This window comes from Acyrthosiphon pisum, chromosome A1 (genome assembly GCF_005508785.2).
Source record: "Acyrthosiphon pisum isolate AL4f chromosome A1, pea_aphid_22Mar2018_4r6ur, whole genome shotgun sequence".
NCBI classification, from domain to species: Eukaryota; Metazoa; Arthropoda; class Insecta; order Hemiptera; family Aphididae; genus Acyrthosiphon; species Acyrthosiphon pisum.
The window spans coordinates 79,955,781-79,973,722 of NC_042494.1; the positions used below are offsets into that span (position 1 = coordinate 79,955,781).

At 31.1% G+C, this 17,942-nt stretch overlaps 1 protein-coding gene across 6 annotated transcripts in view; it reads right to left on the bottom strand.

The window, feature by feature from the left end:
- Positions 1–2,339: 2,339 nt before the first annotated feature.
- The window catches only part of LOC100160451 (adenylate cyclase type 5), a 151,317-nt gene continuing 135,714 nt past the window's right edge, over positions 2,340–17,942 (bottom strand). For 2 of the 6 annotated variants that reach the window (XM_029487591.1, XM_029487590.1), the window contains exons 6-23: positions 17,550–17,724; positions 17,186–17,454; positions 16,760–16,909; positions 16,570–16,691; positions 15,274–15,366; positions 14,987–15,133; positions 14,708–14,866; positions 14,486–14,627; positions 13,300–13,406; positions 10,446–10,587; positions 10,118–10,215; positions 9,531–9,615; positions 9,301–9,474; positions 9,057–9,167; positions 8,816–8,952; positions 5,815–5,951; positions 5,443–5,552; positions 2,340–2,775 (exon numbers count right to left, since the gene is read on the bottom strand). In XM_029487591.1, the coding sequence (XP_029343451.1) occupies positions 2,413–2,775; positions 5,443–5,552; positions 5,815–5,951; positions 8,816–8,952; positions 9,057–9,167; positions 9,301–9,474; positions 9,531–9,615; positions 10,118–10,215; positions 10,446–10,587; positions 13,300–13,406; positions 14,486–14,627; positions 14,708–14,866; positions 14,987–15,133; positions 15,274–15,366; positions 16,570–16,691; positions 16,760–16,909; positions 17,186–17,454; positions 17,550–17,724 (2,721 nt within the window). In that variant the 3' untranslated portion in view covers positions 2,340–2,412. The remainder of the gene's footprint in view (positions 2,776–5,442; positions 5,553–5,814; positions 5,952–8,815; positions 8,953–9,056; positions 9,168–9,300; positions 9,475–9,530; positions 9,616–10,117; positions 10,216–10,445; positions 10,588–13,299; positions 13,407–14,485; positions 14,628–14,707; positions 14,867–14,986; positions 15,134–15,273; positions 15,367–16,569; positions 16,692–16,759; positions 16,910–17,185; positions 17,455–17,549; positions 17,725–17,942) is intronic. The other 4 variants (XM_029487594.1, XM_029487595.1, XM_029487592.1 and 1 more) reach the window with 3 other exon arrangements.

Consider the following 17,942-nt stretch of genomic DNA (forward strand, 5'->3'; position numbering starts at 1 on the left):
TTTTTTACATAGTTTAAAGTCGTTTTTGAAACAAAGTTTTTCTTAAAAAAATATATTTTTAAATATTTTTTATCCTTATAATTTTTTAAGTTTTTACCTTTTTGAATGACAACATTGGGTCTTAATTTTATATTCCAAAGCAGAATATTTTTCATGAATGATACATGAAAATCGAATTTCGGGTGAGTAGTTTATGAGTTATAAATATTCAAAGTTTAGATGAGCGGAGAAGTGGACAAACATTTCGGGGGGTAACTCCGTACCACTCCACTCCACTTCAACTAAAACGTTGTTTTATAAGCGACTTGAAACTATGTGAAAAAATATTTTTAAAAAAATTGAGAAATAATGAGTGTTCAATGATAAAAGAATCACCCGGTATAGTTTCAGTTTTTTTTTGGCTGATTTAGAACATTGCTAATAAACGTCTGCCATAATCGACCTTCAATTATTACCACATTTAATACGGGCCGAAGAGGCTTTATAGATAACCAGATTAAACACTGTAAATTTAGACTAAATTTGAGACTAACTATAATTTGTTATATAAAAAATGTTAAGAAAAAAATAATGTAAATTATTTACTCAGGTAAAACCCTAACCAAACTAAAAACCTGCGTACGCTACTGCTATGTGGTCACTTTATCGTTGAGATTACGGATCTGTTTGTATTATCGACAGCCATCGTCGAGTGCATTGCGTACAATTAGATAGGTATCTCGTAAGTCATGGTATCAAACGAATAAAATATCTAAGTACAGTTTTGTAACGGTATTGTTACGTATAAATACCAAATTCGATATAAATGTGGGCAGTATTTAATTCACTTTGCCCACAAGAATTTGGGCAGAGTATACTTTGCCCGGGAAATCTCGTAGACTGCACCCGGCCAATGTATATGGATAATATTTGAGTATTAAAATGATTATTCTTACATTGCTCAAAATGTTCAGGCATTGTGCACAATGCCCGGACTTTGCATAACAATGCCCAGTATTTTACCCGTAACATATAATATAAGTATTAAGTCGATAAGAACGGCTCTCTCAGCACAAAATCCGGCTTGTAGATAGCGCTGTAATATTGATAACTATTTGTTAAATGTAGGCACAGATTGTTTTATTATTATTATGATAAATTATTGGTTCAATAACGAGTTATGCCAATCATAATTATAATATTAGGTAGGTATTATAATATAGTTTTACTGATTTTGCACTATACTATTAGGCTTTTGATTGAACACTGTACAGTGTACCTGTACAGTGGTTAAAAAATTAATAGTTATTTCAAACTCACGGGTGTTTCAAATATACTTGCACATTATATTTTATTATATTATGAAATAAAATTTAAATTTCATAATGTTATTTTAACTGCCTACTTGATTACTTGAAATCGAATAAAACAAATATTATTTTTAGCTGTTGTTTGAAAGCAATCAAGTCCGATTCAATCGTGTAATGTGTACAGAGCACAGATACCTAGTAAAGGTACCTAATACCTACCTATATATTTCGTTTATCTGGCAAATTCCCGTGCAAACTAAGGACTATATCATTATAAATTTTGATACATAGTGAATATATATAATATTATTCACCCATACTACCTACAATGTGGGTAATTCGCACGTAGGTAAATCGTGAAAATTCTAACAGTTAATGTTAATATATTTATAAGGTGATACAAACGCTGCATATTAAGTAATATTTATATCATGTTGTAGAGATTTCTTTAAAATGCTCTAAATTCATTCATTTTATAGAGTGATCTAAGTTATAACTAACCAGATATTGCAGTTATGTTATTAGTGGTTTATTGCGATTTCATAAAATAAAAATTTATTATTTTTTTGTAATTGTAGAACTTAAAACGAAAAGTCTAACATTTTACTATATTTCATATTTTCATAACAATAATAATTTGTTTTTGTAGTGTTTTTAGATTGAGTAATTCTTAATTTTAAATTAAGGTACCTACTCGTAGTATTACGTATATTGAGTAGATAGCCATTTTAAAACGTTGATGTATAATTACCAAAACAGAATAAAAGTTTATTCTTTATTATATGAAATTTCAGAGCTTTTAAAATAAGCCAAATGTAATAATATGTTGTTTGTAATAAAATAATTGTTGAAACTTTTATTACAAGTTGCAGAATACATTTTTTATACTTAGTTATTTATTACCGGGTTCGAGGCATTTAAAATGTTTTTTATTTTATTTAATTTTAAATAAATTGAATATAGTTTTATCTTTTTAATGTTTATGTAGTTAATAATTTTTCCAATGCACGATTTTTCTACTGGGGATATTTTTTCTAAATTATTTATAATATCGAGGAAGATTATTTTACGGACATTTTAATTCTGATTACCCCGTTCATCATACACCCTCGTGCAGTCTCTATTAGAACTTACCGATTCTGATGCGGAAATTGTTGAATGAGTGTTCGTTGACGTACGCCAACTGCTCGCGGAGTCTAAGCGCATAGTCGGCCATGGCGGTGACGTGCGAGTACTGTTTGCTGTCGGACGTGTTTCTGGTCAGACCGGAAGCAGCCATGTATGTGGCGCCGGTCGACTTGATTTTCTCGATGCACTGGAAACGCGGTTCGCTGAGCAGCTCATCGAAGTCGGCAATGATCTCGTTCAGCAGCCGCAGACACTCGACACCCTCGTTGTTGGCCTCCAGTTCGACGTAAAATTCGGAGAAGTTCGGTATGGACGCAAACATTATGCACACGCTGTCGCACTGCTCGTGGTATAGTTCCTGTGACAAATCGGAAGTTGTTTACAGAGTGCACATGCTTGAGTGGCACGGGCACAGTGGCCCAAATAGGTGAGGGTCTTTGTGGAGCTTAGCCCACTCAAAATCACTCAAAGCCCCCTCAAAAAATAATAATATAATATTATAATATATATATAATTAAAAAAAAAAAATGTTATAAACATTATGTACCAACGTTCAACACCTTAGAAACAAATCATATTCCTATACTATGGGTATAGCGTGTGAGCTGTAAAATGTTTGTGCACTTTAAAATACTTTAAAAAACCATTCAACGATTGTCGATAGAGAATAATTAATATCACAAAACAATTATCATTATTTGGTGCGAAATAAAAAACATTAAGTTCTTAAGATAATGTAAGCGCAATATTATGTTTGTTTTTTCTCTCAGACCCACACACATTGATAACACACTTACACTTACATTAAATTGTCATTTTACGATTTTTGAGTAATCTTGGATTAAAAAACTCATTAAAAAATTATAGAGGATAATATTTTGGAGGGTTTGATGTATTGTATATTGTATTGTTATTTGACTTTAGATAATACTTAAAAAATGAAACATATTTTTTAAATTATAAATTTAAATAGGATATAAAATTGTTTCGGTACAGTATTTAGACGAATTGATATGTCATTCACTCAAAAATGTTTTTCTCTATAATTTTTGTAATGGGAGATTTGCTTTAACATTACTTAAAAATATTTTTAAAAAAAAAACGTGATTGTGTTTTGTCTATATTGCGTGATAGATAGAGAGAAAACAAACAGTGCACAGACATCCTCTTAATGAGTATACCTGGAAAAAGATGAATAGATAGGGAATTCCGCATCAAATAAAATAAATATTCATAATGGGGTATTTGTTGTCTTAGTGCAAATAAATATTGATACTGGTACTTTTTGTACTTAATTAAAATTATCATTTTCTTACGTAAATAATTATCACGTGTTGTTAATCTATTAACCTATTATAACATAAAATAAGATTTAAGAGTTAATAGATTGCAATATGTTTTTTAAACTGTGAAATTGATGCGCAATTGTACACTTTTTAAAACGTCAATACAGAAAGGTGCGCAATCGCGTATTTCGGTATTTTATTCTGTACAGCTTCGACGTTATGATGTTTTACGTGGTATGTTTAATGTTTATAGCTACATAAAACGGTTTGGTGATCACCTAAACCAGAAGTAGTAATCGGATGAATGTCAGTTTTTTATAAATCTATGCGCCAATCGTTTTTAATAAATAAGTGACAATACGCGTGCCCAAGATTTCATTCATGTAATGGTATATTTATCGAAAACCTCGCAACGCATTATTTATGGGTTTTATACTCTTTGTTTTTATTTAGCATAATTCCTTTTTTAGCTTCAGTTTAAATAATTTTAATTTTAATTGAATGCATTTTAAATTCCTACCATACATAGGTACAATGAATAAATCGTCTTTAATCTTGCGGAATGGATCCGTTCGTAAAATACCATGAATCGATTTTGATAAAAAATAAGCCACGATACGCGATTTCGTGATTCCGTTCATGTAATGGTATTTTTATTTTAACGAAAACCGAGGTGAAACGCATTCCATATAGGTACGTTCTTTTGTACTTTTTGTTTTTATTTAGCTAAATTCCTTTTTTAGCTTCAATCATTGCCTGTTGTTTTTCTAGATATCAAATACTCATCTTAAAATAATTTTAGTTTTAATTTAATGCATTTTAAAAACATTAATGTGTATCCACTATCAAGTCAATAGTACTCGATAGCGAAAATATCAATCTGTCCATTAAAGTGCACAACAAGTGGTTCAAAACAATAGGTACGTGGTATATTATAAATGGTTTTCTATAAGGGAAGCTGTGAAAGTGGAAACTCGACTAACCTTTTATTAAAATAATTTTAAAGGAAATTTGGAGGATTGTGAAAATAATGCTATAGCGTGTACTGCCTAAAACCATTTTTTAGTATAAATAATTAATTACTGGCCAGTGCCGTTAAAGAGTTTTTGCTAAAATGAGGTCTCGGACAATATAACTTTTATAGTTTTATAGTACCTACCAAGCTTTTTCAAACTGTAATTAATTAAATTAGCCATCAACGAAGTATAAACGGAATAATTTCATCTGTAGAAACTTTTGGGAATATTTTGGTTGTACAGTTTTGGAATAATTATTAAATAATTCTGTTTTATTAACATTTTTGATTGGCTTAAAAATTAAAATACAACTTAATAAAAAACTTGAACCTAAAAACACTATTATAAATGACAACAATTATGTGTTATCTTATCTTTTTAACGCATTTTTGTTTTTCATTTTATAAATATATTCTCCTTAAATGTAACATGTAATTTTGTTGATAGTTGTACAATATACAACAATAATATGATATAATATTATATGTACAATAATATACAATATTGAACATTTACGCAGAATACGAAAAAAATTCCTCGCCGACATTTTGTAAAAGGGACCTATTACATTTTTATAACAAAACTTTTGTGTTATTCAAAAGTTAAGCTCAAACACCATATTTTATCTGAGGGGTATTCGTAATTAAAAATAAGACTAACGAAAAAAAGTGTCACATCCATCCCTTATATTATTGTTATTTTGTAGACAAAAATATTACTAACGTCTACGGGTTTGTCCAAAGTCAAAAAATGTTCGGCAACATGGACCGGCAGAATGTTTGCTAAAAGTTTACGGTTATAAGCTTCTAGATGTTCCATATCTTCTTTTTCCTCTGAAAATTAATCAAAAATAAATGTTGTTCAATACATAATATATACATAGGCGCAAATAGCGTTTGAGATTTGGAGGGGCTAATAGGGCTTTACTTTGATAATATTGAATAAGCTTAAAACAAAATTTAGGAAATGTTTGGGAGGGCTATAGACATTTTTTTTGGGGGAGGGGGGGGTTTAGCCCCTAAAGCCCCCCTATTTGCGCCTATGATAATATATTACAGGCATTTGCACGATTAACAACGGCAAACGATTACTCACCCGTAGCTTGTAATTTCCACAGAAAATCTAGTCGTGAAGTGACTTCGGTCTGCTGTGCTTGTAGAATTAACGCAACAATCAGCCCCAACATGACGACAAACATAAGTATGCGAATCCAAAACGATTCTTCTATTGGCCTGTGTGGACAGAGAATATTTTTGAGCGTTTTAAATATTCCGAACGTTAATAGCAATAGGTTATACGCGAATGAAATCGATTAGGTATATAATGCGTATGGTTATTGAGTAGGAATTATTATAATTTATAAACATGAAGCAATCGAAATTTCGATACGGATAGTAATCATAAATTATCAGTCATCAGTCATATACTCATATCCAATAGTTACAGACTACAACTACAGTCAATCATGATATTCGGGTGATATAATATTGACAGTAGGTAGGTGTATTAAACTAACATGATCCATTATAGGTATATGCGATTGATTTGACAACTTCTGAGAGCAGTAAATCGAAATCATTAAACAAGGTACCTAACCCAAAATAATATGTAGATCTGCAGTATGCTATAGTATTTGACTATAACTTATAAATTATAAGTAGGTATACCTCCTATTATTTACTTTTTAGTAAATTTAAAGCTTGTGAAATCCGGCCAGGGTTAAATACTACAGTATTGTCTGGATTATTTATTTATGTACTTTCTAATTATTCAGCAATGTCAATTCATATACTAGATCATTATATCAGTTTTAAAACTAATAGATTTATCATTTTTTTCTCTGTTAGCATTTACTATTAATTACTATTTAGAAATAAAAATATACTTAACACAGTTTTTAGAATAATTTTATTTTTAACTTCTTCGTATTGTACCTATATACAATACTTGCTGTGTTTTATGATCATAAAAAAACTTAAAAGAAAATATACTAAACACCGTTTAAATAATTTATCTACTGAAATAATAGTGATTTATTTTGGAACCAGCGAACCAAATTAATGAAATATTGTTCGTTTAATCATCGTTTTTAAAATTTCAGTTTGGGTTTACTGGAAAGCATAGTAGGTATAGAACACAATTTTCGGAAGGTACCGGAAATTTGTTTTTTGTTTCATTTTTGTTAACAAGTAATAGTAAATATACTTTGTGCCTACGTCTATCCTACTACATTGACATAATATATTATTTTCAGGAAAATATTGGCAATTAAATTTTTAATTTAATATCAAGTTTAACACAAACCTTTAAAAAATACATACCTACCTTTCAAAGAAATAAAAATAAGTCAGGCATAAAAAGTAATATAATGGGACTCAAAGCTTTCAAAAAGATATAACAAAAATAAAAATAAATAAAACGAAATGTATACGTAGATTAGAAAAATAGGGATGAGATAATATAATGGTAAAAATATTTTCTTTGAAGTATTATAACGAAGATAATAATTGTCCCTCGCGGCAATACCTTATTATTGGACAGTAGATTTTTGCAAAATTAACTAATAACATGTAGATTTTAAAACTCGTTTATTCAATCGAATATTATCTGTGACGAGTCTTCTTAAAGGACAAAAAGATATTTTCGTCTAACCTCCCATCTTGATATCCAATACTCCTAGCATAACACGATAAGACTCAAAAGTCTTTGATTTGTGTAGTACCTAAGTATTCTTAATATAATAAATCACATGGTTTCAATATTCAATTTCAAAAAATGTTTATACTTTTGGACACTGTTTTCAATCGACTAGACTGGTCTAAAATACGAGTGTATTTTTATTGCATAGTGTAATAATCATGTCTACATATTTAATAGTAAAACTATTTGAACTAATTACTTTTTTCAAATATGTTAAATGTGTAAAACAAATAAATATTTAAGTTTAACCAGTAATATTGGGTGGTAAGTAAACTCCAACTTGTCAGACGGGAAAAATGAAATAAAACTTCTACTTCGCAATGCCTTGTTTGACATATTTTTATTTATTCTGTGAAAAATTAAAGTTTTAGTTAGTAATTATTTTGCCGAGCTTATATTTTTATTTGATAAAAGTACTACTACTATTCACCTACTTTGGAAAATATGCTCAAACCGTGTTTATTGAAATATTGTATCAATTTTATGATATAAATAATACATAAGAACTTAAATATTAAATTGTCATTTTATGTTAACATAAAGAACTTTTTACCATAGCTAATCTAAAAAATAAGTCAAGTTTTAATTAACGTGCCATTTTGTGAAATAAAATAAAATATCATAGAACAGACTAAACATTTTCCTCAATTAAAATTTAAAACTGTAAAATATGAGGGAGGTATACTAGTATTAAATAGGTATTACATTTCTTAACAATTTTTTCTCTTGTGTATATTAATTTGCAAAATATTATATACTTTAAACTTTAAAGTTTAGGTAGGTACCTACTGAATAACGTGGTCGGGATGGGCCTAATTACAATCTTAGTTATTCTGGAACAGTATTTTAATTTCTTATGGATAAGTTGTGAGTAACTGGGAGTTTAACTGGGAGTACTATTTCGAGAAGTTTTTGGTTTTTGTCAATATAAATACACGATTGGTTTAAAATCCTATAACATTATTAATTAGGTATATTATCATATTTGAATTAGTAGCCTATGATTTGAATATGGTTGTAAACTAATGTTTTCTTTAAGTACCATAGTGTTTACGATGAATTTCGAACTAACTATAGTGTTCCATTTTAATAATATACAATAATTTGAACGGAGACTGAAAATGTCAATTATGTATTAACTATAGTATATATATGTATAATCTAGTGTTTCACTTCTGTAAAGGCTACAATGAATGTTACAGAGATATTTGCAATGACGGGAGGCAACAGACACATGTATTAAAATGTAAATGTTTTTTTCTAATAACTACAGCCAAATAGTGCTTAACTGTTCGTAAACGATGTAATAATTTTGTCTTAATCGAAATACGACAATATATTCAACTGATACAATATGTAAACGCACTTTTATTCAATATAGGTTCGAATCACTTACCTGCTGCTTAGAAACATGCTGGAAAATATAAAATAACAGGACGATATGAATATCAACAGGGAGAGTTTGACTAGACTGATGAGCACTTGGTACACAGCAACCAATATCATCAGGATGATAACGCACACGGTCAAGTACTGTGGAAAAGTATAAAAACCGAAATGTTACAATAGAGTAGTGTGGTACGAAAACGGCTACATAATATTTTATGGACCATTAAAATGTGCCATTAGATTATTACGTTAAATAAAAGTTGACAAGTGCTCTCCCGCATGTTTGGATTTTCGACAACCAATACTTCGGTGGAGTTTAGGTTTGGTTCGTTGAAGCACACCTCCAGTTTGTGTACGATCTGAAAATAAAACAACGACAGGTGGTCATGGGTTAATCGTGCCATGTCCATAACATCGCGAAGTCGACCTATGTCTATAGTACGGCGATTATTATTTTATAATATTATAATGATTAATGGCGTATATAGGTACCAGCGGCGTCATGGAAGTCAAAAAGCAACAGACGATTATGGCCAGGGCCAGCGTTTGAGCTATGGACCGGTTCTGGTTGATTGTCTGCGACGCTTTTTTCAGCGGTTCCGTCATTTCCTTAAACAAACAGAGAGTGTACAAAGTCGTGAATATTGTCACGTCGTCAGCCCTAACCTGTTGATAAATAATATAATATTGTATTATGATGTTTATGGTAGTCTTACACTTACCATTAGGCGATTGCGAAAGATTACTGCCGCTGACAGGACGATCGTCAGCCATCCGACTATTAAACATCCCAGTAACAAATAAGACCTACGAAATATGAGAAACGAAAAGCATATTATAATAAGCACGCTGCGATATTCATGTCGTGAAGACGACGAGACGTCCGGTCGCGCAGAAAGGTGTCCGTGAGTGGCGACGACGATAGAAATACGACGTGCATGGCGAGAGAGCGAGGAGATAATATTGTATGATGATCATTGGCGGATTTATGGTGGTGATGGTGGGGGGGGGGGTGTTTGTGAGCTACGAAGCATCCATCGTTCTGCATATTGAACTTTTTTTTTTAACTATAAATTATTACTTAGATTTTAGATTACATTTATCACGCGCAACTAAACGTGTTAATTGTAAACTGTACCTATACTAGCTATCACAGATTAAGTAAAATTTATTTTCACCCCGGAGTTGCTCATAATATCAAGTAGGTACCAAGTACCTACCCAAGAGCATTATTATCAAAATAGCATCCACCACAAAATATCTTAGATCCGCCATTGTTGATGACAATGTAGTATAATAATATACTCACAGTGGTAGAATTATCACGTGACCTGCGGTGATAGCCGAATATATACACACCGTACACGTCATGTAGGTGTAGAGCATTCGATCGGGCACTTTGCTGTACTGCGTAACAGACGATAATAATATTATTATAACGATTAGTTCGTGGAATATAATATTGTTTTTATTATTGTTATTATTGACATTATGTATAATAATATTATATCTATCGGACTAGTGACCGGGTCAGCCGCTGTCCGCTATAGTGTCATAATATTATATTAATATTGCAATAATATATATTACGAACTATGATATTATAGGTAGTGCATTATATTTATATAGGTACTTACGATTTGTTCGATATTGGTGTCGCGGAATTTCAACGTTATCGGATAGCAGTACTGCGATTTGAGACGGTCGATGCTTCGGGCGTCGATGGCGCACAACAAGTATTCGTCCACCTCGCCGTGGTTCAACTCGGGTTCGTCTTTGCTGAAAACGAAAAGAAAATACTCTTTTAACTACTTGACGCAATATCGTATAAAAATCACAACGACAACGCATTACGTTTACGTTCTATATTCCCGTGTCGGTATTACGTATATAGAGGTAGTCTTATTAAAATACCCTTGTGATATTAACGGGGTTTTCACAGTTTTTTTTTTCTATATAACTGAAAAAAAAAAACGGAAAACTATAGATACACTACCTGCAGTATCCGTGCGTGTTTCGTATATTATTGCATATTTTAGACTATAGTATTTTAAATATTTTAATTTTATAAATAACTATAGCTGTATTTCCCAACTTCGCCCTGATTAAAACCAATCTATCTATCGTGTTCAGTTTTTCCGTTATAATATTAATCATCGTGATATATTATTGTGTCCATTATAATATATTTCAACTGGTGCAAGACGGAAACGATATATATATAGATTCATTTTTAACCTGGATGAAATCTGATAATTTAGCTAGTATATAATACAATATTTATATACACGTATGACGTATTAATAAGTGTTTAAAATACGGCCAGCGAAAAATGAGCCGCGATTGTAGCGCCCCGGGTGGTGTCTTTTTGGTAGGGCTATAGTTTTTAGATAGCCCTACTGAAAAAAAGCGACTTAGGGCGCTAAAATCGTGGCTCATTTTTCTCTGGCCGTACTATTGTGATTAAACCCATTATAAAAAATACATAATACATTATAATTTATAAATCGTATAACTTATAAATTGCATTATGTTAGACTGTAACGCCAGTAACAGTTTTATTTTAATATTATAATATATTATACACGTTCAATGCATTAAAAAAAATATTGATGCGGAATGTCTCGGTCAATAAATTTTTTACCATTTTTAGTTATTGGTTATTACTATAATGCATCTGCCTGAGTGACTGCGTGTTTGTAGGGATCACAAATTGAGCGTGATCAGTACGTTCTAAAAAGTTTACTGCCTACTGGCAACAGTGACAACTATATTACTTATGGCATACATGCATGTAACAAACTTCAAGAGAATAGAACGACAAAACTTTTAAGAACTAAGTAAGTACATACATATTTTATACGGAGTTGAACTTCTAAATGATGACGAAGCATCAAACAAGTTCTACTAATGAAAATCATACAATTCATTTCAAGTTCGGTTTCCGAGTTGCGTTCACTTTTGCTTGTGTACAAGACTTAATAAAACGTTTCATACGCAATTCAGCAGCATACACTCATCATTTGCATTATTTATTAACTATATAGCTTAAGACTTTAAATTAGTATTAGAATCACCACAAAATAACATCCATCTAGTTAGGATATGAATACATATTTTATTAGGTCATATTATTATGTTTATTATGTTTTGTATCATCGTTTAATTTAAAACAACCGATACCCAAGACTATGTTCTAGCAAAAAGTTTATTGTAAACAATAAATTTAATGTTAAAGCTTTGTAACTCTGTACGGTTTTATTGTGTTTGATTTACAGAGGCGTAGGTATTTCCAAAGACCAGCGAAGTGTTAACTTTCAGTCTGCACTGATGTACTAACAGGAAGTGCTGACGCGAGTCATCTGTAGGGGTGGCAGTTGACATATTAATTTGATATTATCGATAGTTTACGCGTCCATAGGCCACAGCTCATCGTGATACGTTATCATTTATAATTTGTTCACTAAACTTTATCACGTTATTTTCCAGTTACTATCATTAACTTATGGTCCGAGTTAATATAATTAAACTCAAATATACGGCACAACAAGCGGTAAAATAAGTAAGGTATTAAGAACAAAAATGATGGTTAACCACTGTATAACAACTAGATAACCACATGTCACAATCACATGTCTAGAATATTTTTCAACAAGTCACGTTTTACGGTGAGCTGTGAAGGCGCTTAATATTTTTGTATAAATTATATAATGTGGGCGTTCAAACCTCACGTCATATTGTGGAGAAAAGCGGCCACAAAACAAATTGTATATAGGTATTATTTACATCATCAGACATGATTATAATATAGAGTCTTTAGTGCTTAGATTTATATAGGTGTATAAAAAAAAACGTCAACAGGTGATCTATATCGACTGATGACGATCGTTTCCAATTCATCGAGATTTACGATCACTCTCCACTCTGCGTAGGACACGATTAAGTACTTTGTATAAATATAATACTCTTAAGTGTCTAAATATTAACTACGATATATATAGTTATTAATAATGAATAATATATAAAAGTCAATAAAAAAATCGAATAAAAATACTATATATAACATTACAATATAGATAATAATAATATAAGGATTAATATAACTACTATAAAACCGTGAATGTAGTAATGTGCATTTGTTATTTACGTACCATTCGTACCTATTTCATCATTGCCATAGGTATATAAAATATTTTTATAGGTATCTAGAGTTATATAAATCACACGAGAATGTTAAAAATAATGTTGCATTACAAGTACAGGATTTTGGCATGGCCATTATCATCCGTTCTAAGGGCTAAATACGTCCTCGGCTCAAATTTATTATTTGGTATAACCTATATAGGTAATATGATTATTTTATCTGCCGGTACGTGCGCCATGTAAAATAACTAATATTGTTAAAACCACTCAGTCCATTGCACTCAACAAGAGAACAGAATATTTAAACAGCACCTATATATAATATAATAGTTTAATGTTGTAATTTACCATGTAAATGTATTATGCCGTTGGTTATGTCCCATGATTCTGAATTCTTTTGATATATTACCATTATGAGCATGACCAGGACTCTGTTTTTTGTAGTATTGAGATACCTAAATAATAAATAATAAATAGATAGTTATTTGTGAAAGATTTGACAAAAAAATAAAACAAAATTGGTTATAATATATTTGTACCGAATTAGTATCTAAGTAACACTTAGTCTTATGTTATGTTGCAGGTATAAATACATAAAACTAAGGTATTTGTTTTAAATATAAATGAGGTATCATAGTTAATACTATATAGGATATTTAATTACATTTTAAATTACGTTTGTATCGAATTGAAGCACATAATACACGTCGGAACTAACGTAGACGAATTTAGGAGGATTAATCAATAATAATGTAATTTGAAAACCTAAATTAAATATCCATTGATTTATAGAAACAGTTTCTTTTATTTGTTTATATGACACAAACACTGATGAGTATAATAATTTAAACTAATCATGAATTTATTGATTTATCAAAAATAATGTATTAAATTACAATATCTTGTTGAATTAAATAGTTTTTGTTACCATATAAAATTGTGTTTTGTTCCAATTAATCTTCAAATATTGAGATAGGTTGGTAATACAGAATAACAATAATATTAACATTATTTTTGAAAATACAAACCGATGAAATCCTAACTTTTTTTTATACGGGTTAAAGAAATAACAATAATTACAGAATGAATATTTTATAGTTCTTCGCTGTAAATTGAATAAAAAATGAAGACGAGAAGTACAAAACTCTTTGATATTTTTAAATTAATTTTCATATTTTATAGTATCTAGGTATTTTATTTTCTACTCCATATTAGTCTCATCGAAACTCTAAGGTATGTATTTATTCATTTTTTATTATTTAATAATTTATATATTAATGTAATAATAAGCTTGTACAGAATATGCGATTGGGTTTTTTTAGTAACTATTTTATTCCAATGTTGATGTTAACTTAATTAGGTATTCGCTTATAGTAGGATTTTATTTCAAAATGGTTTCCAACGTTAAACGTAAATAATTTACAAAACATTAGAATAAATCAACTAACACAATGTTCGACTTTTAATGCAAAATCTGAAAAATAATCATAAAATAATAAGACATATTTTATAAGGGTGTTTTTTTTATACTAACGTAAGTTGTTTCAGGCGGCACTATAAGGTACGTTTCGATGTTGTGGTCCTTTAGAAACGCATTCCGCTCGCCACCGTTTCCTGGTTCCACTTGGTAAGCGTTGCCCAAATACTTGAGCGTGTCCGCAGTAATATGTATTCTCCTGTACGCCAAACGTCAGTTTTCGCGGTTCGAAAAACTATATATTATATCGAAAGTGACAAAAAAAAAGATCTATCTTACCCGGGTATTCCACCGCTTTCCATTTGATTCGCCAACGTCACGTCGTTCGACCACACGTCGAACTGCCATTTGCATAGTCCCAGTACGCCGCAGTGCACGCGACCCGAGTGTATTCCTACCCTCATGTTGACGTTGACGTCCATAACATCCCTCACCAAACTAAACGATAAAGCGGTATAAACATATTTTTTGGAAAAAACAATTCCACTTATGTGAGCCAACATTATATTATAGAATAAATGTAGATTTTAACTCCTCATCACGCGGATGTGCACTCACGTTATGGCGTCGATCATGTCCAAACCCATCTGGACGCAACAGTTGGCGTGGTCCGGCCTGTGCTCGGGCAGACCACTCACACAGTAATAACAGTCTCCCAACAGTTTGATTCGCAAACACGCGTTTTCTTGAGCCAATCGGTCGAACCTATACACAAACCACCAATAGAACATATCAATATAAACGTTTGTCGCTTTTCGTATCGTATCCGAATACTATATGAATTGTTATATAACGAGTAAAACTCCATGCAATTTTAAGCCGATACGGCGTTTTTCGTATATCACCTCGCAAACAGTTCGTTAAGTAGCCTTACGAGCTCTTGAGCTGTACACTGATCGGACAAACTAGTAAACCCACAGATGTCCGCGAACAAAATGCTACAATAGTATAATATACAAAAAAAAATATTACAAACACTTCGATTAAAAAAATATATGCTTAAAAGTTAAATTATTACATTATTATAAACATAGGTAGGTACGTTGTTGGTTATGAATTTTCATCGGTAAGTACACGTAATTTAGGTAAAATTAAAACAATAATTAGCTTCGTATATTACTGATGAGTGTTAAACGTTACCTACGTTCATCACGTCTCATTATTTTGTTTGGGAATAGGTATTATACGAGTCAACGGTGGTTTATTGGATTCACGGGCGAACACGATAGTGTTTGTGTGGACAGTGTACTGTTGAAATAATCACTATGCGTAATATAGGTACGACATGGCGAAAACGCCACAAGTAGGTTTTGTTATTTGCAATTTGCATGAGTACTTTACTTATAAATTTTATATTCGTTTTAATTTAACTATAATAACAAATTTAGCTTTTAAGTTTCAGCAATATTTGTATATCCTTCAGTTTGTTATGTTTGAAAACAAAGAAGTGGACTATGCCAAAATAAATAATTTATAGTAGAAAACTTGGATAAAAGTTTTATAATGTTAATTTAAAAATGATTATTTAACTACATATTAACGGGTTTTTTCTAAGAAACACACTATAATTAAATATTTTTTTTTTGTTAATTAGTTATAAGTTATAACTTAGACGGTTTCATATAGGTAACTGTTTATTTACGACGTTAAATGGATAAAAAAAAAGTTGTGTATTATTATAAAAAATTAAATTAAAATGTATTTGATGAATAGAAAACCATAAAAAAATAATTCTTATACATATATAGTTTAATTGCTCTTTTAATAAATATATCATAAGTGTCTAAGAACATGGCTGATTAATGATTTTATATTATATGGTATAATATAATATAGTATTATGATATCATTTATTTGACTTTCAAAAATTAGGCTCGTCAATTTCATATTGCTATTATGACAATCATATTCCTATTTTGTGAATTAAAACAAAATGTACTGGTACGTATTAAATAGTTACATTGTATAAAACACGTAAATATTATGATATTGTTGTATACTGCAATTTACTACCTATTATACTTTTTAACGACACTGAACTATGATATTATTATTGTAATACTGCTGCGCGATGCACCGATAATTATAGTGGCCTATATTTATAGAAAAATCAATTAAATTTTTATAATATGGATATATACCTGACATTCTCGTGCTTTTGTATATAAATCTTGTGGAACATGCTGTCATGGCGTTTACCGGCGATGTCGGCCTTCATTTCCATAGCGACATGCCGGGGCAGTACTGACAAAAGCAGCCTCTCCTGTTTTTAAAATACTTTGACGTGTGTATATATGGGACGATTTTTTAAATTAATTTTTTTCTCCGTACCTGTTGTTGATTAACTTTTTGTGTAGTCAGTCTTGCCTGGACGCATTGTCTGGTCTCCAAGAATGCTTGTCTCTTTGCCACTTCGTTCGGGTAATGCATCATTACACCAGTCACGTTTGTGCACGCCAACAATAGCAAATTAATGAAACTCTGAAATTCAAAGTGTATTATTTTAGGCGTTATATTATACAAACAGTCGGTATTGAACTATTGTAACCCATAATCGAGTCTAAAAAACGATTGAGAAGGTCATCATAGCGTGTTTATTAGACCAGATTGTTAATGGTATTACTATAGTGTATAGAAGCAGTCAAAAATATATGTATGATGAGGGTGAAGTATCCCACATATTTTTGATGTTCAAAACAACTATTAAATATACTCAAGACGAAAAAACAAAAAAAACTAGATGTATCTTTTAGTTACCTGTTTTGATATGCCATGCTCCATAGACAGGGTGAATATTAACTGCGACAGCATGAAAATAGTGCCGGCCACGATGGCATACTGCAACTTGACCGGCAGTAAACTGTAAGAAATGTAGACGAACACTAACGTGGGTACGGTGACGGCTTGGGATCTGGTCAGCACGCCGAAAGACAACTCGATTAGTAGGAAAGTGGCCAGCACCACGTAGGACACGAAACTTAGGTATACTTCGTTCAACCCGGACCGTGACACTATGCCTATTATGACTGGAGACAGAGTGCAGATCGTACATTATACACGTCGATAGTAACAGAGTTAGGCGGGCATACATATTATGAATAGCCTGGGGACCCGAACTTACCTAGGTAAATAAGTATACAACACAGCAGTAGCAAGGAACATTGAACCTGAGTCTCGTAGTCGGAAAGGACAACTGCTATGGCCATGCACGTAAAAAGTATACAGAGCAGCACCAACAAATGGACCATGTGGCTTTGGTTGGTTCGCAGAAAATATCTTTGGTAGAGCATTTCCACCTGTTAATACAAATCACGCACGTGCAGTATAGGTAAAATAGGATACTGCAGTATAATTATGTATATTTAATAAACTTCTGTTATACATCAAGTAGATATATACAACCCAACAGTCCTAACCGTATATGATTACTCATATGATATCATGCAGGTTTCAATTAATAATTTTATTATAATCAGTAATATCCTCTATACATAAATGCATTTATAGTCTCGTA